Source organism: Misgurnus anguillicaudatus, chromosome 3 (assembly GCF_027580225.2).
Source record: "Misgurnus anguillicaudatus chromosome 3, ASM2758022v2, whole genome shotgun sequence".
Lineage (NCBI taxonomy): Eukaryota > Metazoa > Chordata > Actinopteri > Cypriniformes > Cobitidae > Misgurnus > Misgurnus anguillicaudatus.
This window is the reverse complement of record NC_073339.2, coordinates 23,407,889-23,432,738: the sequence shown is the minus strand read 5'-3', so window position 1 is coordinate 23,432,738 and position 24,850 is coordinate 23,407,889. Positions and strand designations below refer to the sequence as shown.

General features: G+C 41.0%; 1 protein-coding gene across 2 annotated transcripts in view; it reads left to right on the top strand.

The window, feature by feature from the left end:
- Positions 1–24,808, top strand: part of arl6 (ARF like GTPase 6) — an 85,544-nt gene extending 60,736 nt beyond the window's left edge. For both annotated transcript variants that reach the window (XM_073863292.1, XM_073863285.1), the window contains one exon: positions 23,202–24,808. In XM_073863292.1, coding sequence (XP_073719393.1) covers positions 23,202–23,227 — 26 coding nt within the window. In that variant the 3' untranslated portion in view covers positions 23,228–24,808. The remainder of the gene's footprint in view (positions 1–23,201) is intronic.
- The last annotated feature ends 42 nt before the right edge of the window (positions 24,809–24,850 follow it).

Here is a 24,850-nt window from a genome sequence, read left to right as displayed (position 1 = left end):
GGGGGTACTGCAGGTGGTCCGTGTAAAGGCAAAATAAACTATAAAATAATATATTTTTTAAGAATATATAAAAAATATTGATATAAGGCAGTGGTCTCAAACTCCCTTTCAACAATATAACATAATCTGGCCCGCAGAAATATTTTTATTTACTTTGTTATATGTTCTTTTGATTTTTAATTTAAACGTTTAAGGGTCCGTTCACATGTCGCATCTAACAACGCGCGTTAAAGCGTTTCCTACTTTCTAAAGTGCTCGGGAGCGGAAGTTACGCTCCGTGGCATCACCCGTTGCTACGCAGCCGCGCGCGCCGCTCCGTGATTCAGAGGATAACGGAATGCGTGATCAGATTTTAATTCCCCATCTGAACCTTGCGTCAATCATATCATTGTCACCATGCGATCAGTTAATCTGGTCGGGACTTTGTAGTGTTTGTCCAGAGAAGATTTTTTACTTCCGGGCGAATACTCAGCTCAGAGAAGATCTGCGGTGGGGTTCACACATCAACAAGTCACAACTTCTAATGGAGACACCGCATGGCAGAGCGGTAGATGTAATGCAACACATAAACTACAGATAAGAAAAAGAGCCATCAAAGTGCCCAGGTTTAGAAAAGAGGAGGAGAAACGTACAGAGGATAAAAGTATGTATACTGCTATATATAATGAAGTATAATATATTATTATGTAGCCTGCTATGCAATTACACATAGAGCAGTAGTATATTTTTTTCTGTTTAACTAGCTTCTGTAACATTGACTGCCCATTCAAAAGTTTTAGGATCACTTTCACTTATTAATATTTTCCCACATATAATATTAAAACTGTGGAATAACAAAGATGGAACTACTGAAGTCAATACTATGACTGAAAACCATCCAAAATAAATCAAAACACTGATGGTAATTTTTTGTAATAGTTTATAAATGTATACAGAAATTTAATTTGTTAGTTAAGTGCAAGGTTTTAATAGGCCTTAGTTATTAAAGATAAGGTTAAGAAATGATTTACTTTTATAAAATAATGTATATTTAAAAGATTAAAACCACTGCTTATATATTTTCAAGTATTATTATACATTAAATAATAGAATTTAAACAGTACATTTACAAAATATTGTACTTTTTGAACCTTAAAATGGCTCTGCGGCCCTCTGATGAAATGTCAATCTCAAAAATGGCCCCAAGCCAGATTGAGTTTAAGACCCCTGATATAAGAATATAAGTATATATTTATAAATTTTAAATTAAATTGTCAAGTTATTGTGTGATTACTAAAATAGGCAAGTGGTGCTCGGCCGTGACATTCAAGTTCAGTGCCGTATAAAATGCATCGGTGGATAGCAACAGGTTCTCTGAAAAGAAAAGAGGCAGAGGTTACCATGATGAACAGATTGACTTTGTGTAGACATATTTTATTATGAGTATTATGAGGTGGTCCGCGAAAATTCTTGATTACATATAGTGGTCCACACACACAAAAAGTTTGAAAACCCCTGATCTAGAAGATATGCAGAGTTCCTAAAAAGATTATTTTTTTCACAACGGGATATAAAGGGAATCATGTCTTCTTAAATAAATTTACTTTCATTAAGGATAATACACCATCCCATGCTGCAAAAAGCATCACTGACTATTTTCATTAATATAGTTATAAAATAAGAATATAATATAATAATTTAGTATGTATAATAATATAAAATGGAATATAATAATTTGGAATGCTGTGTATAAATCGCTATTTTTCTGCACTTAACAAGTAAATTTTGCCCAGATATTTTCAGAGATGATAGTCAAGATGTTATAGAATAATAATTTAAAGAAAGCCCAATTTTGACCAAAAATTTGCATTCAACTTATTTTTCTAGTTTTTTTTTGTTCCATTTCTGATGGCACCACCATTGTGTTCATCTGTGAAGACTAACTTGTTTGACAAAACGTGCAAGTGTCATAAACGTTTGTTAAACACGTAGCTTATTTTTTGCGATAATCCAAAAGTCTATGGGACAAATTAATGGGCTTTTTTGCGAAGGATGAGAGTGTACGCTGATGTTTGAGATTGGCAAGCGCTAGACTCATTGGAAGAAGAGACTAAGCTCATGATGGCAGATTATTTCAGGCATATGAATTATCACATCACACGTCGTTCATACAAAATTAGGAAATGTGATTTTCAGTTGTGTTTTAAATGCAATATTAAATGTGCTTAGAGGCATCAGTGAAAGTGTGTTTGTCTCCATCGTGCACAAGCCACGTCGACATCAAGGTCTATCAATGATCTTGCTACATCTAGCTACATCTAGCGCGTTTAATAAAAAAGAACATTCCAGAGGTGGGGGACTCGAGTCACACACAATTTTCTGGACTTGCGACTTGCTTGGTTAAAGTATGAAAATGACTTGAGAACAAGTTACTTGAGACTACGGCTGAACGATTTGACCTAAAATCAAAACCTCGGTTAATTTAACATTTGACATCGGTTATCGATTAATGAGCGATTATTATTATTTTTTGCCTCATAGTTCACTGGCATGGTTTGTATTTTCAATATGCTCAGATATTAAAGGTGGGATATATTTTTCTATTGAAAGGGCATTTGTTGTTATCTTTGTGATTTTAAAGGAATTAAGTGAAGAGGAAAGTATTATGTGTGAACGTTATTTATTGAACATTTTTACTTCAACTGAAATCAAAGTACACATTGCTTGAAATGAAAACAGTCACATTTTAGTTTACTGTATACTACAAGTTTCCTTAAAAAAGTAGAAAATAAATAAATTAATTTTTTAAAAAGTCTAGTAATTCAGGGCTCTACACTAACTTTTTTGTTATTAGAAGCAGGGGCGTCATGCACCAATTTTTTTTAAGGGGGCACAGTGTCAACAGCTCACAGAAATTTGTGCATACACAGACATCAAACGAAATATTATAGAGCTTTTCAGCTTATCAGTCTTTTCCATGGCACTTACATTTCTAACAATCTGAAAACCCCTGCTTTCATGCAAAAACTCCAAAATAAAAGTGATGACTAATATCAAATACTATTCAATCGGAATAATGACACATTTGCATCATATTTACATCTGAAACGGCATGTTTTATTTATTTAAGTCTTAATGGCTTGTTTAATTGTGTCATTAATGCATTTTGCACAACAACTGCATTATCATATAAAATTAATGTAATTTTAAATCCATAAAGTATATAAACAACGAAAATGACATAAGCTATAGCCACGTGATTGATTTTAATGTTCAATAATGATTTTAAAAAGTATGTTTATATAAAATTATTAGAGGAACGGATTTTTGCATTACATTTTACCTCATATGTGAGATTCCGCGCCCGCGTGAACTTTGGCGTTGTGCCAAGAAGATGAATCTCTACTAATATAACGTTGAGACGGTCACATTTAAAACCATACATTTCCTAGACAGAGGAGGTTAACTACACATTACCGTACTGGGGTTTGGAAATGTTGTGAGCGTTTCTAACACGTTTAGCAAAATGCAGCAGCTAGCCAGCAACAGGACAGAGCTCGTGAGCGCGCCCAGACGCTGATGACGTCTGCGACTGTGGTGACTGCAGCACCAGCTGCCGCCAGAACAAAAGTAATGTTACATGATCAAAACACTATCAAAACGGCGAAAATCTCCGAAAAGTGACAAGGATGCAGCACAGAATGTATAATAGTGTGCATATTAAATAGATTAAAAGTCAAATAACAGATTAATGGACGCTTATTTGATTTTGAGGTTGGATGCAAAATCCATTGGCTCAAAAAAACCAAGGGGGCACGTGCCCCCTTAGTTTGAATGGGCATGACGCTTCTGATTAGAAGTACTGTACCCCCTGACTTAAAAATTTAGGAGCACAAACAGAAAATTTTGGGCAAACCTTAAAACAGCCTGCAATGCTATTATTCACATTTCCCCCAAAATAACTGCATTACTAAAAAAATACTAAATAGACTTGACCATATGCAGTTGCTGCACATGTTATTATGCACAATTGATGAAACTTTCAGAATAGGAACTTATTAACCAAAGATTCATACAACCCACACGACTAATTCTAGCCATAAAATACATACATATACAATAAGTTATATCCAGATAATTAGATGAGTGGCAGGGTAATACACATTGTATCATTTAGACGTTTCTTGTCTTCTATTCAGTTTTCCTTAACTGGACACTGCTGTCTAAGACCTTTACTCTCATTTATAATGTTTCTGGTGTTAATGTAGATTAGAAGTTCTCCTGTTCTTTCTCTCTCTCTCTCATCCTGCCATATCTAATTAAACATGCACGGGCGCTCCCGCGTTATGTGTTTACTTTACGGTGGGCTGCGTAGACTCATCGGTAGATTCAACTGAGCGCAAGGTGACATAAAACTTTTACGCGTCATGTAATTTTGCGGTGAAAACCCGATCGCGGATTCCGTTTTATCACGGGGGCCCGCACATTCGCGACTACTTCGTATTTCTTTGGCACTAGATGATCTGCTCAGTTAACAGTGTTTGAGTTCTCCTCCATGTGTCTCTATGCTGACTGGATGGGGCAGAGCCACGTAACCTCACACGTGGTAGTATGTTTTAAAGGGAAAGTATTAACAGGATTAAAAACCGAAAAAAAAACGACATGATAAAATAGGGTAGGTTAAAGTTTCAGAATTTTGGTTTCGACAATGACTTGAACTTATAATAAACAAACAGCAATAAAATTTATTAAAATAAAAAAAAGATTGCGACGTAGAAATGTGACCATTATGCTTACTAAACGTCTCGTAAATATGTATTGGAGAATTTGACACACAGATTTAAATAGGAAAAGTTTATCATTTGCACGTGTTTCAAAGACTTGCAAATGTTAAAATTCAAGTGATTTTAAACAATTTAACCACAAAAAGGCGCTAAAGTGAGCAGCTTTCTGTAACTAAGTGCAAATGCATGTGTGGTTAAATGTGTCTGGTCCAGCTCCAGTCAGTCTTGACCATCCCTACACCATTCAGATCAGAACGCTTGATGTGTAGACTATAGAGAGAGTTGTGGTACTGTCTCTCACACTGTAGTCCATTAAAATACATTTGGCGAACAGAGCACTGAAAAACAACGTTTTTATGTGGAGTTACTGTTATGCTGTGCTGTTTGCAATTCGTCCTCCGTTTGTGTGTGCATGCTTAAGTGCCCTCAATAGTGCACACACAAGAGGAACGCATTTCAATAAACAAACGAACATTAAGGGCTCTATCTTACACCCGGCGCAATGCAGCGCAATGCGCGACGCAAGTGTCTTTCGCTAGTTTCCACCCTAATTTTCACGTTTAGTGCCGCGTTGTTAAAATAGCAAATGCATTTGCGCCCCCTTTGCGCCCATGGGCGTTCTGGTCTGAAAAACGAGGTGTGTTCAGGCGCATTGTTGGCGCGTTGCTATTTTGAGGCAACTAAAATAGACTACGCCATTGACCAACAAAAACCTGGTCTAAAGTCTAAAGTCAATGGCGCAATGTGTTTTATGTTATTTAAAGAGCGCATTAGTAATAATATGCGCCTATAAACGGGAGGACAACGCGGGTTTGCTTATCACAAAGTACATAAATGCGCAGCAGCACAAAAATGCTTTTAAATATGAAAGATTAAAGGATTGAATTTAAGAGATTATTATTGAGTCTCTTGGACATATTTATAAAGGAGGACTGATTATGAGACGTTAGAAGGCGCAAAGAGCTGCTTTACCTGCAGCCTGATAAGTAAATAAATGCTTTGCTTTAAACAAATGCATCTGTTTTTAAATGTTTTTTTTAATGCTACCTCACGGATTTATTGTATATGATGACTCTGTACCTGTGGATATGGCGAGATGAGAAAAATTTGTAAGTAATGCTTAAAAAAAACTCTTTGCTAAAAAAAACGCTGTCCAAAGTTCTGAAACGTGAGGAGAGCCGTTTGTAATTTCTTTATCTCCTGTTTGTTACAAATAAAGTATTTTTAGAGTACAAACCTTATCTTACATACTTGTAAATTATGTTTTGATGATATTGGATAGCCATACATTTAAAGCAATTACAAGCCTGCTTTTTACTTCCATTACTAAAAGAAAACCGGTTTTAAAGGTTTTAATAAAAAAATAACAATTTCAATATAAGGGAAAAACAACACAATTATTTAACATTAATCTTAAACTGGGGATCTTCTACCTCTGCTTAGTTTTTCAGTTTACAAAGTCCGTCATCTAAATAGGGATTAGACATAGCGCCAGCGCAACTTGCTTTTAAAGGGAATGATAGCTGTGACTCTCATTGGTTTACTGCACGTTACGCCCAAAATACTCCCATTACAATAGGACCTACCCTTTTCGACCATGCGCTCGGCGCAAAAACGATTTTTCCCGTCGTTAAATTAGCAAAAGTGGATTCGGACACGCCCATTTAGACGTTGCGCTGTGCGCTTTAGACAATGCGCTTAGATCGTTAAAATAGGGCCCAAAATCTTTCTGTTCTTGACAGTGCACATACAACCAAAATGATCTTCACAGTATTCTTTTTCTAATAAAAACATTTGTTTATGTCTTAAGTTTATTTATAAATTAGAGGCAGAAACCAGTCTGTGCTTCTCTTAAAGAGACAGTAACCTCAATTAACCTACTCAAGTCTGTGTCATTAATGTTAATCAAACAACCCAAGACAAAGAGAAAATAAATTCTGTAGCTCTAAAAAATTATTATTATATTTCATTCATACAATAAAGACTAATTTTAGACCTATCAAAAAAAATGTACCCCTATTTATTTTAGTACTGTGACTTGACTTGACTTGACTTGACTTGAAACTTATCAGGACTTGACTTGACTTGCTTAGGGTGAAGACTTGACTTGACTTGCTTGATTTATCTGAACTGTGACTTGAAACTTGACTCGAGACTTGATGGTTAAGACTTGAGACTTGCTTTGACTTGACAATGTGAGGCTTGTCCCCACCCCTGAGACATCCAATGAAAATCTGACTTTTTTCATGTTTTAAGTGCTATAATTGGGTCCCCAGCAGTGTTGGGGCTAGTTACTCAAAAAAGTAATATATTACTTATTACATATTACTCTCAAAAATAGTAATGACTTACTTTACTTTATTACTCCCTGGAGAAAGTAACTAGTTATATTACTAGTTATATTACTAGTTAAAAAATTTTTCTGGACAAGAATGTTTATTTGGGCAAGCCACGGCCAAGAAAACATCCAAACACAAAACTCCCAAATCAATAAAAAGTTACAATTTCATTAGATTAAATTTGACAACAATTTACTCATTCAAAATACAGGGATGACAACAGGTTGCAATTCATTTTAGATGGACACCTTTAAATGGACAGCTGATGAAAGAATGACGGTTCACAATAAATTATTTCCTGATAAAGACTTCCAAGGGCTCAGTCACACCAAAAGCGTTTATGGCAGTTGCAGGCGCCTTTTTTGAATGATATTCTATGGGCAGGGCGCGTTTGCGCGCTGTTTATGCGCGCCGAGCGCCTTGCGGTTTTCTGCCGCCTGCCGCGCACGCGTTTTTGAAGGAGCGCTGAGAGCGGAGGAGCGCCTGACGTCATTCGCGTCTTCCATTGTCCAATCGAATGAGGGGAGAGGCGGGCCTTACGTTGTGGCGAGAGAAGTTTACAGTTGCTTTGAAGAACCGGACTCCACTCGCTCACTCTCTCCTGCGTGTTTGTGCTTTTCTCACACTCAAACAAGGTCAGAGCAAGCGTCCTCTTTTTAAAGTTTCTGCTAATATGACAGTTAACAGCAAAAGAGCGCTCACGCTTCAATATTTGATTGACAAGACAGCTGACTCGGTGGTTGCTTAGCAATATGAAAAGCCGCGCTGCACTGCTCTTTTTTAAAAAAGGCAGTGCGTCGCGCCTTGCGTTTGCAAGCGTTTAAAGCGCTTTTGGTGTGACTGAGCCCCAAGAGTTCTGTATTCTTAGCAGGGGGATACCATGATGTTAGTGCACATTATTTACCCACCCACTATACACAGCAATGCACAGCAAATTCATCCAGCACCCAAACGTGTGCATATATCAATTTAACACCGCAAAGTAATAAATACACAATCAATTCAACAAATATCATTAATATCACTCAAGCTAAAGACAGCCTTCGTCAATTACGGTAAAATTGATATACAAAATTGATGTGATAAACAACCTGCACGCAACCCGTGTTTACATACAAACAAACAATGAAATTAGCGCCGGGGGGCCGTGGCATAACCTCACATTCATCAAGGTCTCCACGGCAAGAAAACCCACCGTAAATACACCACATTTTAATACAACATAAAAATTACTGCTGGCTTCCTTACCCGCTACCGGACGTGGGGCACAGCGTTCGGAGAAACATTAAAGAGTGTGCACTTCACCGTCAAGTTATTTTCCTTCCGTTGAACATAATAAAATAATGACTGAATCTCCACCCGTCGAAAGTAGCTTTCTGTTGCTGGGAACCTTCCTCTGAAAACGAGCTTGCCGTTGTTGACGCTTCCATTTTCCCGATCTGTCTTTGAGTGTGCCGCTCTATGCTGCTGGCTACCGGGTGTCGACCAATCGGTGATGGTAAATGATACCTCGTGCCAAACTTAGACCAATCACTGTTCCATTCACGCCCTCCTCCCATTCCCTTTTGTTCTCTGTGTTGTGTGCCTTGTGTGATGAAGGTGCTACTGGCGAATGTAACGCAAGTAACTAGCTCGGGAAAACTGTAATAATATTACCATTTTCAGACGGGTAATGCGTTACACTACTAGTTACTGAAAAAAGTAATATTATTACAGTAACGCGCTTCTACCAATCCAGAAAACATGAAAAATAGCAACCCTGTAACTTTGTTGTGGCAAGCCTCTCTGCAAGCATGTGAAAAAAGCTCATTCAGATTTCGCTCTCCCATGATGTAGTAAGGGGATCATATTATAATGATACAGCCCCTTCATCTGCACTACCCAACCACGATGCCGCCATTTAGTCTGAGAGACAGAGAGAAAGAATGACTGAAAGCACAACGCATCTGTATTCCCTCAAACACATACAGGGCTATCTTATAATTTTTATTTTTAATTAATATATGTGTATTACCTTAGTGAGAGTGAGTGAGAGAGAGAGAGAGAGAGAGAGAGAGAGAGAGAGAGAGAGAGAGAGAGAAAGCAACGCGACTGTATTCACCTTCATCAATACACCTATTAAATGTGTTCAGAGAACAACACATATTCGCTATCATAAGCATATATATGTAGTTTTATCTGTTTCTCTGAAGTTTACAATGAATACGAGGAGTCACAAGACAGAGAGTGAGAGACTGACAAAACAACATGAATGTATTCACTTTAATCATACACAATGTAAACATAAACATGTTATTTTATCTGTTTCTATAAAGATTGAGAAATAAATTTGTTTAATTACATATAATTTAAATGTGCTTGTGTGGTTCATTCAAAAAGTAAACTCCTGAGTGTTTGTTAAAGTGTTTTTATTGCTAAATGCTGAAAATCATTGCGCCTGTTTAAAACGCTAGCACGTGAAGTCAGCATGAGACCTAACCGTCTTTATTTTTATCCCACAATACTCCCCATCTGCTGATGAACACGTATTTAGTATGCATAGAATAGATGATTTACTTTTTAAACTGGTTCAAATATATACGTAAAGCTGAACAACACGGCTACTAACTTGTTTCGTGAGAATCTCCTCCTTTGTTGTGGCTGTCTGTGATACACACTGCAGCTCTTGAGACTCCGCCCACCTGAGCTTCAAGCACCACCTCATTTGGATTTAAAGGGATACACACAAAAACTGTGTATTTTTGCTTACACCCATAAAGTGCCTATTTTAACATGCTACAATAAATTATCTATATGGCATTTTGAGCTAGAACTTCACATATGTACTTTGGGGACCAAATATTTATTTTACATTTTTAAGAAGTGTTGTAAAATGTCCCCTTTAAATATAATCAGTGTATTAGATATTTAGTGTATTTCACATGCACATCTTTTCATGTCACACTGTCTGTTATCAGACCTGATAAAGATGTTTCTGTATTGTGGACAAGATCCAGAACGGATGTTTATAATCCCATGTCTGGGATAAAGAATATGCATGACCATCCTATTTATACATACAGAAACAGTGATATTAACTCTTTTCCTGCCAGCGTTTTTAAAAAAAAAGGTTGCCAGCATTATGCTTCTTTAAATATATTAACATGCAATGTATCCGTTGAAGGAGCAGACCCTATGGTTGAAAAAAATGTAATTAAAAATGTATATTAGATCAGAATCAGAGCGATAATTAAAACATACACAGCATTTTGGATCTGTAGATGATATAGGGCCAGATTTACTAATACTTGCGCCAGTGAAACTATAATTTTGGCATTAAATAATGAATGTCGGGATTTACTAAGGACACGCAGTGGATAATTAGCGCTGAAAAGGTATAGTCTATTTATTTTTGCGACTGACCTTATTGCATATGCATTTCTAGGAGTTTCTCGGCGGGGAGTATTTAAATGATTCACGCAGCACGATTTACTAATGTTTGCGTGTGTGATATTACTGGTATTTGCTCCATTATTTAACGCCCAAAAAAGAATGTCTTAAATCATTTTGTGCTTGAAATGTCTGCTTTCGATGCTGATAAGAGGAGGCATCGCAGAAATAAGAGTATGTGTGCTACAAGGCAAAGGATTTTTTAACACGTAACCGTTTATTTGGAATTTCAGAGGAAATAAAGAGTAGTCACTAGAAGTCACACAATACCAAGTGTTTCAAAACCTTTTTTTTATTGGCCTCCAGCTCTCTTTAGTGAACTAATGCTTCATTAGTTTAGATTTCACACCCCGCATTTTTAGCTGCAATGTCCATGGTGGTGAATTCAAGCGCATCAGACGTTAGATGATTACCCGCACCTGCAGGAGCATTCAGCGCAGCTCTTAGTAGATTGCGTTTGTCATTATGGAAATTAGCTGTTGCGCTTGTGTTATTTAATTTTTGCCTTTTTAGTAGGGGTGTAACGGTTCAAATTACTCACGGTTCGGTGCATATCACGGTTTTAGGGGTCACGGTTTCCTGTACATTTCGGTATACTTTTGTCACAACAGGCTTCTTTACAAAATAAAAACCTAAGCCGATTTTAACCTCTGCCAAGATCAACATTTTCACTTAAGAGCACTTGTATTATTATACTACATGTACTACTAACTTTACTGTGCACTTCAAAATGAACATAAAATATCTTAGAACATTGGGTTACTTTTATATTCTATGCCACTATCTTCAAGTTTTTTTCGCAAGAAGATCAGTTTGTTAACATTTAAACACAGAAGGCATGGTGTGCTGTTTCTGTCTCATCTGCGATAGCGTGCTATCAACAACACCCTGGTGATGACAGATTTGCATAATTCGAGTTGATTGGACAGGTACTCTCACCTTAACACACGCAGAGCTTATTCAGAACCATACATTAGCGGTTTTATGCATTGTTTTTTCATCAAACTAACTTAGAAATGCATGGTCGAATCAAACACGGTGCACCGTGGTGCACGTGCGTCCCGAACCGTGGGAGGATAACGGGACGATTTGATTCTTTACAGTGAACCGTTACACCCCTACTTTTTAGTAAATAACCAGATATTACCACTCCTATCTACTCTTTTTTTGGAATTTGCCCTGTTTAGCCCTTAGTGTTTTATAAGTTGGGTAAAAGCACCACCTAGTGGATAATACTAGAAATATGGATTGCGTGATAACTCCTCATTTCCTTGCGTGTCATTTTGTAAAAGCACAAGATGTGACTGTTGTGGCCTCAGAACAGGTGTCTACACTAGCACTGCCACTCTGTGTTCCATTGCTATACTTGAAGAACCAGAACACGCCCCCTCCTCATTAACAGATCAGATACAAAAATGTAGAAATATATAAATGTGGAAATAAATTAATGTAAAAAATAAATAAATGTGGAAATAAAAAATGTGAAAATAAATACATGTACACATAAATACATACATAAATGTGGAAATTAATTAAAGTGAAAAAAATACATAAATAAATGTGTGAAAAAATATAATACACAAATAAAGAAATGAAAGAAGTAATACTAATTTATGTTTGTCTTTTATATTTCTCTGCATATTTGTTTTTATATTTATTTATTTATTAATGTTTGTTTTATATATTTCTTTGTATATTTCTTTTTTTATTTATTTTAATTTTGCAGCCTCTGTCCTTCATACAAGAAGGTGTGTCTAGAGGCATGGGTAGAGGTGGCACTGGCCTTCATCAAAATATTTTTGTTCTCCCTGGTGCCTCTCAAACAGTACCGACTAAACAGAGTGTAAATCTGCAATGCGTGAGAAATTCGGGTGCATTTCAATCTCACCTGCTTGTGTAATAAGCTAAGCGGCAGCGTAGCTCCATTTGAACACACCTACCAACTAGGTGTGTTTGACTACACGCGACACCGCAAGAACCGACAGGCGGATGACATTAAAGTACAGCAAGAGCTATTTGAAAGCAATCCTTTGTGTGATTTCACAAAAAGTCGTGTTATAGTCACGAAAAATTTGATTCATTTATTCGTGTCCATGGCACAAATTCAGCTTTTTTGGTGCCTTGAGCACGAATGTCTTTGTCATGGCACGAATGTCTTTGTCATGTCACACACACACACACACACATACAAATTTCTATAGTGTTTCGTTTTTGTGTCATTTAATGTATTGTTTTCTCATTTTGTTTTCTATTTTTAAAACATTTTCTGGAAGGCATTAAACTTTTATGAAAATCATAAAAAGCTGATTTTCATAAAAGTTTAATGCCTTCCAGAAAAATTTTTTCTTTAATTATAAATACATACAATATATCAAAAAAGCATAATCCTATCTTAATTTGTTCTCTTTTTATCACCTCTCAAATGTGGGTAAGTTTCTTTAAAAATACAAAATTTCGAGCAAAAAACTGAGATAATTGCATTTTTGTAAAGGACTTTTGTTAGAGATCAGATTCAAAGCTATTGATGAATATCAGTTATGTGACCTTTTACATCATTCCAGTTGCTTGCCGCCATTTTGAGTACCTACCAAGTACCAGTAGGCTACTGACAAGCATTGGCTAGCTTGCTACGATTTACAGATTTCTTATTTTTTACTGTCTATGATTGTTACGGATACAGGAAATTGCTATGAAAGACAACATTTCCCACCTCGACTGTCATGAAAAGAAACGCTACTTTAAAAAAAATATCTTGGTTAGGGTGTGATGCCTACTCAATCCCTGATGGGTTCTTCCAGCCGCTGTCCGCTGCTACCGAACTAACACTATTTTTACAACACTAACAAGGCACGACACAACATGAAACTTTGCTCGAAAGTATCACCTGGATCTCTACACATGAACACGAGCATTGAGAACATTGTTTGAGTTTACTTAAAGGAAAGGTTTTGAACAACTGACTTTGGCTGATATGGTGTCCGCTCACCATCTTTGCCACTTGCCAGACATAAAGAATCGATTTCAGCATGCGAATGAATGAATCTCATATGAGGCTCCTTTTTCAACTAGAAGGTCAATATTGTTTTTCACTTGCAACAAAACAACAAATTTTCTATGCATTTAAATGGAACTATGCTTTAGGAGCTATCCATCTTTACTCTCCTCCCTCCTTACGTCACATTTGGAGATCCATACATCTTGACTGGCACCAAAACATCCAAAGTTAGTTGTTCATGACCTTCTTTTTAGTAAACTCTGTGTACACAAACAGTGTTCTCAATGCTCGAGTTCGCGTGTGGAGACACAGGTGGTGCTTCGAGCAAGGTATCATGTTGTGTCGAGCCTTCTTAGTGTTGTAAAAATAGCGATTTTGATGCTCACAGTATACTATCATGAATAGTAAAGACATACACAGAGTTTAAATTGTTTCTGGCCTTTAATTGATGCTTTGTGTTTTATAAGTTGAGTAAAAGCGCCACCTAGTGGATAATAGCAGAAATATGGATTGCCGTAAAAACTCGTAATTGGCAGGGAAGCGTTTTCTTATTTAATTGATGAGATAACTCATCAATGACAGGGAAAGAGTTAAATCAAAATAAGTATGTAATTTAAAATTTTAAAAGCCATGTCATCTCTTGTGTTCTATTTTATCCATAGAACAATTTTCACTGTAAGTATTGGATTCCCAGATGTGTTTTGAATCTTAGTTAATTGTATACTGTAAAGTCTAACAATTATGGGCGTTTTACGAGGTACGCGGCAAGTGCTGGAATCAGCATGCGGTTACAGATTTTTTGTGTGTAGTGGAATCGTTTTGTGCAGCATTTAGTGCAAATACGTTTATCTTCAACAACGCCTGTCTTGAAGAGCCGTGTCCCCAGAAGGTGCAGAATTTTGGGTGCATGAAGGCGTGCAGACCATCTGTACGACTATCTGTAATCGCCCACGTTTTGCCGCTTTCTGCACATCTCCTAAAAAAAGAACTAGACACTCGAAACTACTGTGTACCGTGTGAAACGCCCACACTCTTAGAACGGATGTGTTAATCTCTGTGTTATTGTTGAAACAACATATTTTGTGTTACTTTTAACACAACTTGTTTTATTTAACACAAAATTCATACAAAATGACACGTGTTAAAATTACACATACAATGAGTTGCACCAACAAGGATTAAATTAAGCAGAGTTCAGAGCTAATCAAGGGTTTGTTGATCTCAGTTTAATTTTCATTTGAGTTGTGTTGCACCACTTAAATTTAAACAAAGATTAACAAATCTTAGATTGAAACTTTTACCTGTATTAAAACCTTAATCTGTGATTTATTTTATCCACCACGATGAATTTGCCGGTGTAATTAAACAGCAACAATGTTGAAGTTGTCATTCAATTAGGAAATAAACAGTTTATGGAGGTAAAGGTAATGTAATTTTTCTATTATAAATCACTACCTACATATATTGGTAATCTAAAGGGCTCATTCAAATAAAACATTTGACATTCTATTAAACAGTGTATTGTATTGATTAACAGACAATGTGGCAGGAAATATTGCGAAGCTCAGATATTTAAGCAACATCGCTCGAGTAGGAGTGCGACACAGCTCCACATCACCACGGCTGCGACTAGGCCAGAGACGCAATCACAGCCGTGACGATACAGAACTACACCACACGACTCCGAGAGCGATATTGCTTTTATACAACAGTTCGACGGCACACGTTTGAAAAACGAAAACTAGAAAACAACAACGGAGTAATTTTAAAAGCCTCTTTGTTTGAGAACTACTTCTTCCGCCACGGATTTGAGGGCGGACAGAATGACAGGTAACACTTTCGGCTGCTTTGAATCTCATATTAACTCAATGGGCGGATTCGCCGTTTTTAAATATTACAGTTTCTTTGTCACAAAGTGTAGTTTTAAGATTAGTTCAGTCGAGAATATATATGTATTATATTTAAATCTACAGTCGATTAGTAAAGATAGCGCCTGTTTGAACGTTTGCTTAGTGAGATTCGGTACGTATGAGAACCAAAGCATGAGCGGACGTCAGTGTTCACTCGCCCCGCTGACCACCGCCCTCTCTGGGCTACATCTCTGACAGGGATTCCCTGGCTCTGATATTTGCCTATTGGTCAAAAATTTGATCAAATCACCAGTATTTGGTGTCATGATGAAACTATTACTTGTTTTCTTATTCATATTTAGTGTCTTTTGTGTTGTTTTTGTTTTGGCGCGAGGTAAAAGTTAATATAACTATACTTCTATAATGTTACTATTGGTTTACCATTTCATCTTAACGCGATACGAGCACTCGGTTATTATTAGACTTCGTTCTTGTCAGTACTATATAAAACTGTTTTTTATATGTGTCCGAGAGATGTTTTTGCATGCTGCTTATAAATATACCAGTGGCGATATCTCATAACATGTTTTAATAGTCACGTCGCGATTAAATAAATTATCAATGTCCACATTTAAAAGCTGCTGTGCTTACCTGCAGTTCCACTGTGTTTTCACGTTCTGATAAGAGATATAACGTTAGCTCCAGAAAAAAATGAGTGTTTAAGTTACATTCCTCTTTCCAAGTGTTAATCGTCCACACGATGTGACAAGACATTAATCCCATTAAGTTTAACGTAACATCCAAGAGCGCTGATCTTTGACGGAATAATAACTTCCGATTGGGGATTCACAGACTGATTTATGAGCTAGTGAACTAATACACGGAGAGTGTTTAAAAGCAGGGCGTCTGTGTTTTTCCATTCAGAGATGAGCCTGTTTAGGACCTCCATTCACTAGGTGGCGGAATGATACGAAAGGTCAAGCGGTTACTGTGCCCTTATCAGTACAATATTGTATAGCTCTTAGCCAATCAGATTCGAAAACCAGAAAGAACTGTTGTATAATTTGATATAATATACAAGATGTGTTGACACATTTGTCATGAAGCGCCGTCGTGTGTCTGTTCATTCACTTCCCTTCTGTTTCTGACTAGAACGCGCGTGGCTGAGGAGAAGCGCACACGAGCATCGGTAGCTGTCACCAGTGCTGTTAATAATCTTTTTGAGCCACCAAACTTACTCTGTTGAGACGTTATAATGAACGCATCTTTGAATAGCGCCACCACGCTCGTGGTGTTTGTTTCTGATGATTTAGCCACACATTTAATTTTAAAAAAATTATTTAGACCTCCTCATATGCTAGTTTAAAGTTAATCCCTAATGAGCAACAGGATTAAAGATAATCTGGTTTTACTGTAAAATTTAAACCTGGATCAAAATGACAGTTGAAATGTAACCCTGATTACTTTTAAACAGGTTTAGATGCAACCGAATGATTAAATAAGCTTTAATTAAAACCAAATTTAGGCCTAATCCTTTTTGCTGTAACCCACCCATAATGTGTTAAAATCTTAACAAAAAAAATGTCTATGATGCTTTCTAAGTATGAATTAGAGTTCCCTTTCAGTCGGTCACTACGACGTCACGTCGTGACCGACGAATTGGGAACTCGCTTAGAGAGACCAATCTGCTTCGAATACTACTAAAACGCCAATGAACTTGGCATTGAGATATTTGCATAATGCTGGCGCCGCCCCGCCAGGTGCGTATATAAGCCCCAGGTGCAAATATAGAAATCAGCTTTTTATCGCTTCGAAAGCCGGCAGTATCTGCTACTGAGAAGCTACTCTCTGCTCTGGTGGGAAACGATTGCTGAAGTTGGTTGGACAAGCAGTACCACAGCGGACGCCGCAGTTTTCCACTACTCTGCATCTTTTTTGTTTTGAGTTATTAGTGAGTGCGTTGCTGATCCCTGTGCGCATCATCAACTGAGCATCTAAGAGTGAATTTCCCTAAAAGAGTGATACGGAGAGCTTTGTGCCTTGTTAAAGGCAGCCACTCTCTCGTATATCCGGAGATCAGCGTCCTTTTCAGGATGGCTTTTCGTCCGTGTGTTCTTGGATGCGGCAAGTACATGGGTCCAAAGGACGGTCACGAGCGCTGTCTTTCATGCTTGGGCATCGAGCATGCGGAGGCGGCGTTCGCTGGGGGTGCATGTTCTCATTGCGAGGAGATGTCCCTTCTGGATTTACGCAGGCGGTTGTCGTTTCTACGGGAACGGCGTCCGCGTCCGGTGAGTTCTGACCGCCGCCACGGAGCGGCTGCGAAGCTCTCTAAGGACGATCTGCATTTAACTGTGTTGAGCCGGTCGGGGGATTCGTCCTCCGGCTCTCAGCCTTCCCGTCCTCAGCCGGTTGAGGTGCCTATGGAGACTGCAGCCTCGTGTTCTACGAGCGCTGTAGAATCCGTTGCGCCTCCCTCTGGACCCGCTTCGACCGCAACACCCGAGGGTGGAGCCCCTCTTTCTGAAGCTGACTCCGACGTTCTTCCTCCCTCTGGTCGGGTTGTGACGCCGGAGTTTGACCCGGAGATGGTGGCTGTGCTCTCTCGAGCGGCGGAGACCGTAGGGTTGGAGTGGGTTAACCCCCCACAGCCCGAACCGTCCCGCCTGGATGATTGGTTCTTCGGAGCTGCCCGGGCTTCACAGCCCTCTCCACCAGTACCTTTCTTCCCCGAGGTGCACGAGGAGCTGTCACGGACTTGGAAGTCGCCGTACTCTACCCGGTTACGGCCGATTCAGCCCTCCCCCCTCACCTCCCTCACCAACGGAGCCGCTAAGGGTTATACGGGGATCCCCCTGTAGAGCGCGGCGTCGCGATGCAGCTGTGTCCGACCACCGCTGCCTCCTGGAAGGACCGCCCAACCCTTCCCTCTCGGGCTTGTAGACAGTCGTCCGGTTTAACGGGCGCTGCCCATCAGGCTTGTGGAGAGGCGGCTTCGGCTCTGCATGCAATGGCTTTGCTGCAGGTCCATCAAGCGAAGGCCTTACGAGATCTGCATGAGGGAGGACACGACTCACCCGTCTTCTCGGAGCTCCGGGCTGCCACTGATTTGGCTCTCCGCGCTACGAAGGTGACGGCGCAGGCGATTGGTCGTGCGATGTCTACACTCGTGGTCCAAGAACGCCACCTATGGCTGTGTCTGGCGGACATGACGGAAGCGGACAAGAACAAGTTTCTGGACGCTCCAGTGTCACAGACTGGCCTATTCGGCGAGTCTGTGGAGTCTTTTGCACAGCAATTCACCGCCGCTCAGAAGCAGACTGAAGCGATCTCCAAGATCATGCCCCGGCGCAAGAGGCCTGCCTCTCGTCCACCAGCACCGGCTGCCCAGTCTGCTCCTCGCCGAGGGCGCCCTGCGGCGGCTGCCTCCGCCCCCCCCCCCCTAGGAAGTCATCCAGACAACGGAGGGGGAACAGCCGTCGACAGCCCGCCCCGCCCGCTCCACCCGCTTCCCGTGGTCGCAAACGGGGATCTAAGCGCCCTGAGACGGGCGACCTGGATTCGGATGGGATCACTCTTCGGGAGGTGGTGAAATCTTTGGTTTCGTTTTGTTTCTGTTCCGCCGGCTTCTCAGCCGGCACCCACAAAACCACAAAAAGAGTGCATTCCTATTCCTTCTCCAGGTCTTCAGAGGATCGAGAGAGCCGTGAGCGGGCATTCATCTGCTCATCCTCCCTCTCCTCCATTGCCAGCGGGGGTTCTGAGGAGTCCGAGCTCTCCACTGCGGAGACCGGACCACCAGCACCCTCAGCGGTCTCAGGTCAGTGTCACAACACACACACACACTGTAGTTGCGTGCGCTCTTACGGCGCGCGCACCGGCAGTCTCACCTGTTCCGCTCGTCTGCCCCACCGCGAGCTCTCCGGTTGTGCCGTTAATTCCCCTCGCACGGTCCCTGGAAGCTTGGCTTCAGCTTACCAGTCCGTCTCGATGGGTATTACGCACAATCCGCCTCGGTTACGAAATACAATTCAACCGGCACACACCCAAATTCTCGGGCATTCGTTTCACTACAGTGAAAGCGTCCGATGCACATGTACTGCGTGCAGAACTCGATGTCCTCCTGGCAAAGGACGCGATCGAACCGGTCCCTCCAACCGAGATGAGCTCGGGGTTTTACAGCCCGTATTTCATAGTTCCAAAGAAGGGCGGTGGGTTACGACCGATCTTGGATTTGCGCGTTCTGAACCGATCTCTCCAAAAACGATCCTTCAGAATGATAACGCCGAAACTGATATTTCAGTCAATACGCCCCCAAGATTGGTTTGCAGCAATAGATCTGAAAGACGCGTACTTTCATGTGTCCATTCTCCCTCACCACAGACCGTTTCTGCGCTTTGCGTTCGAGGGGCGGGCATACCAATACAAAGTACTACCGTTCGGGCTGTCTCTCTCTCCCCGTGTATTTACGAAAGTAGTGGAGGCGGCGTTAAAGCCCCTGAGAGAGAGCGGTGTTCGCATTTTGGCTTACCTCGACGATTGGCTTATAATAGCGCATTCTCGACGGACGCTTTGCGAGCACAGAGACTTAACGCTTCGGCATCTCGCCCGTCTGGGTCTTCGGGTCAACAGAGGATCTCTTTTCTCGGGATGGAACTGGACTCGATCGATTTATCAGCACGTTTAACAGAAGCGCGCGTCCAATCAATTCTGACTTGCCTTGGTTCTTTCCGAGGGAAGAATGCGGTCCCTCTGAAACAATTTCAGAAGCTCACCGCTCGGGCTGCTCCATATGAGACCGCTTCAGCGTTGGCTTCACGATCGAGTCCCGAGGAGAGCGTGGCGCGCCGGCATTCACCGTGTAACCATTACACCTGCGTGTCGTCTAACATTCACCCCGTGGTTAGACCCTGCGTTTCTAAGAGCAGGGGTGTCCATGAGACAGATTTATTGGCATGCTGTTGTACACACAGATGCATCCAACACGGGGTGGGGAGCCACGTACAACGGGCTTGCAGCTTCGGGGGTGTGGACAGCACCCCAGCTGCACTGGCATATCAATTGCCGCGAGTTGTGGGCTGTATATCTGGGACTCGTACGCTTTGCTACGGAGCTGCGAGGGAAGGATGTACTAGTACGCACCGACAACACTGCGACCGTTGCGTATATCAACCGTCAAGGCGGTTTGCGCTCTCGTCACATGTTGCATCTCGCCCGTCATCTCCTCCTTTGGAGTCAGAAGCATCTGAGGTCCCTTCGTGCCATTCATATTCCGGGTTCGCTCAATACAGCGGCAGACACGCTTTCCCGAGCTGCGCGCCCCGGAGAATGGCGACTCCACCCCCAGACGGTACAGCTAATTTGGAAGAAGTTTGGTCGTGCGCAGATAGATCTGTTTGCGTCGCCAGACGATACCCACTGTCGCCTGTTTTATTCACTAACCGAGGGCAGCCTCGGCGTGGATGCGCTGACACACAGCTGGCCGCGGGGGATGCGCAAATACGCGTTTCCACCAGTGAGTTTAATCGCACAGACGCTGTGCAAAGTCAGGCAGGACGAGGAGAGCCTTCTTCTGGTCGCTCCTTACTGGACGACCAGGAATTGGTTTCCAGAACTAATGCTCCTCGCGACAGCCCCTCCCTGGCGGATTCCCCTGAGGAAGGACCTTCTTTCTCAAGGAGGGGGCACATTATGGCACCCGCGCCCCGACCTGTGGGATCTCCACGTATGGTCGTTGAGCGCGCACAAGGTTTAGGTGATTTATCGCAAGCGATATCTAACACCATCGCCGCTGCTCGAGCTCCGTCCACAAGACGGGCTTACGCGCTTATGTGGAACCTTTTCGTCGATTGGTGCTCTTCGCAACGCGAGGACCCTCGAGAATGCCCCATTAATGTTGTGCTTTCATACCTTCAACACCGGTTAGATGGTAGGCTGTCACCCTCCACCATTAAAGTTGATATCGCTGCTATTTCTGCTCATCACTCACTTATTAACGGCAGATCAGTCGGCCAGCACGACTTAGTTATTAGGTTTTTAAGAGGCGCTCGTAGGCTAAACCCCTCGCGCCCTCCCTCTATTCCTCCTTGGGACCTGTCCATGGTGCTGAAAGCCCTGCAGGGAAACCCATTCGAGCCTTTGCAGTCTGTGAGTCTGAAGTTTTTATCAATGAAAACTCTGACCCTACTCGCATTGGCCTCTGTTAAGAGGGTAGGTGACCTTCATGCATTCTCTATCGACGATTCGTGCCTTCAGTTTGGCCCTGCTGTCTCGAGTGTTACATTGAGACCCAGACCAGGCTACGTGCCCAAAGTGCCCACCACTCCCTTCAGAGATCAAGTGGTGAGCCTACAAGCTCTGCCCGCGGAGACGGCAGACCCGACCATGGCTTTATTATGCCCCGTACGAGCGTTACGCATCTACGTGGATCGCACACAAAGCCTTAGGACCTCAGATCAGCTCTTTGTTTGTTATGGTGGTCAGCAGAGAGGGAAAGCTGTCACTAAGCAGAGGATGTCTCATTGGATAGTTGATACTATCGCCCTTGCTTATAATCTGCAGGGCATTCCTTGTCCATTTAATTTGAGAGCTCACTCTACTAGAAGTGTTGCCTCATCTTGGGCACTCGCTCGTGGTTCCTCGCTAACAGACATCTGCAGAGCTGCTGGTTGGGCGACACCTAATACGTTCACTAGATTTTACAGTGTTCGTGTCGAGCCTGTCTCCTCTCGTGTTCTTTCCTCGTTAGGGGAAGCACAGAGAACAGGCTCGCAGGTCGGCTTGCAGCCTCCGACTGCTGCTCCAAACTGAGGTCAGTATGGAAGGCCATCGTGGCAAAAACGCGTAATAATTTGTTTTGCCTTCCTCCGCTGCCTTGGCAGCCTGATGTTGCGGAGCATCTGCTGCCAGCCTCTCACTAGCTGTATCCTCGCAAACCTGTGTTTGGCTCGGGCATCCACATTGCGTCCCACCGGGTTCCTTTGTGAGTATTTTTCCGTGGGGTTAATCCTACTAGCCCACGTTTCCCTCAGCAGAGCACTGCTTTGCTTACACAGCCACGGCTGTCATTTATACCTCAACTACGGTTGACTTTCGCCCACCAATAGCCCTTAACGGGGCGGTGGCTTCCGCAGCGTCCCTATACCGCTCAGATAGGGCGCTTCCCAGTCGCTGGCACTACTGTGGGTTAAAGGAACATCTAGTGCCCGGCCTTCTGCCTTAAAACCTAATTCTCCTTATCCTTAAGTGGAATCGGAGGGCTTTACGCAGACACTGGAAGAGGTCAGCCCTCAGTGGCGTTTTGGTAGGGATTCCCAATTCGTCGGTCATGACGTGACGTCGTAGTGACCGACTGAAAGGGAACGTCTCGGTTACGTATGTAACCCTCGTTCCGTGAAGGAGGGAACGGAGACGTCACGTCCCGTCGCCACAGGGCTGCTCCCTGCTGTTTATCGGCCGGTCACACTTTCCGGCTTTCTCAGCGAAAAAGAAGCTGATTTCTATATTTGCACCTGGGGCTTATATACGCACCTGGCGGGGCGGCGCCAGCATTATGCAAATATCTCAATGCCAAGTTCATTGGCGTTTTAGTAGTATTCGAAGCAGATTGGTCTCTCTAAGCGAGTTCCCAATTCGTCGGTCACGACGTGACGTCTCCGTTCCCTCCTTCAGGGAACGAGGGTTACATACGTAACCGAGACGTTCACAAACATCTATTCTCCTCTACCTTTACCTCAAATGTTATTTATTTATTTAGGTAAACCTTTATTTAATGTTTTTATGTTTATTTTCTCATACACAACCCTTTGATTATCCCATTTAACAGATCAAATCAGAGCAATGAAAACGTAAGACCCTCCTAAAAACAGAAAGGTTACCAGCTGCATTGGAGGAGCCAGACAACACAGGATTAAGAAAAAACTATTGTTTTGTACTCCATTTACACCTGTATTTTGTGCTGATAATTTGTAATCACCTGAGCTGTTATACTAGGTCTGAATGGGACCTACAGGTTGTAAAAATTCCATGTTAAAATTCCACAACTTTAAGATTTTGAATTGTATATATTTATTTTTATTCTAAAACACTCATTTTTCCCTGGCATCTGTCACAGTTCATATTTTTAACTTCATCAGACATCTTAAAATATAAGATTTTCAGTAGCAAAGGCCCAGTGACTATTCATTATATAACTACAGATAGAATGTTTTTTATTGCTCTAAAATGTAAATCTAGTCAAAGCATATTATCAGTAGCCATATTACTAATGTTGTTTATAGGCAAAGTGTTTATTGGTGCAGAAAATGACACCTCAGTCATTTAGAAGGAAAATATTCCTTTTTGTTTACTTTTGAGAAGTATTTAGCAAATGTTTTTTCTTCTTATTTTCATTGATTGTTAAGGGGTATTGTAGTAGAATGTTTACAGAATAAACAGACAATAATGAGTTTGTTCTCTATATGAAGAACTGGTTTGTTTCTCATTGGTTAACTGACCATACAATTAATAGAATCACATTAATAGAAAACAGATCACTGTATTCATATACAGGACTGTACTATTATAGATAGTTGACCTAGAGTGTGTGGCACACTTAAAAGCTTATTTTTATAAGTAGCTAGTCTGGTCAGAGTTCTTTGGGTGTCAAGAACAGCTGCTGTGCAGAGGCTTAACAATGGCTGTGATGACCAAGTTGTGGAAAATCAAATGTCCTTGTTTATTAAGATCTAAACATCAGCACAGTCATTTATAAGCTACTGTTGTGAAGTATGGCATTGCCTCTTTTAATCACAGACCATTTATTTTTGATGGATTCATACATCCAGCTTGAACGTTCCCAACACTAATTATAGGTTTAATTATGCATGTAATGATGATTTGTAATTATTTTGTTTAGTAGTAGGCCTATAAGTAAATGTAGTTGTTTATACAACATACAAATGTGACTGTAACGACACAAATGTGACTGTGGCCGGCAGAGGCGGTTCTAGGCCTTTAAAGTGGGGTGTAGCCATCTTTAAATTAAGTGCAAATTGATGTAAGTTTATGAATTGGGCTATGCGTGTTAGAAAGTAAATGATGCAATTACATAAAATTTATAATAAAATAACAGTCTGTTTTCATACAAATTGTTAGTATTTCTACAGTAAATTATGTCACACAGATAACTTTCATACCTATAGTTTATAGCTGCTTTGGTCACCACTACTACAATTGTGTTATTGTTTTATTTTTTAACTGAAGATCAAGCAAAACTGTATGTTTGGAACTGTATGTATGGTATAGTAAAATATGTAAATTCTTAACTGCTGCCGATTTACAAAAAGACATCACAATGCTCTCTTCACATCCTCACTAAGGTCGCGGTCCCCCACTGCTATTGTCATAGTCCTATTTCACTGTAATGTAAATAAAAGTGCATTGTTTTCTTCCTGCCTAGAAGTATATTTTCAACATAACATATGGACAAGGTCT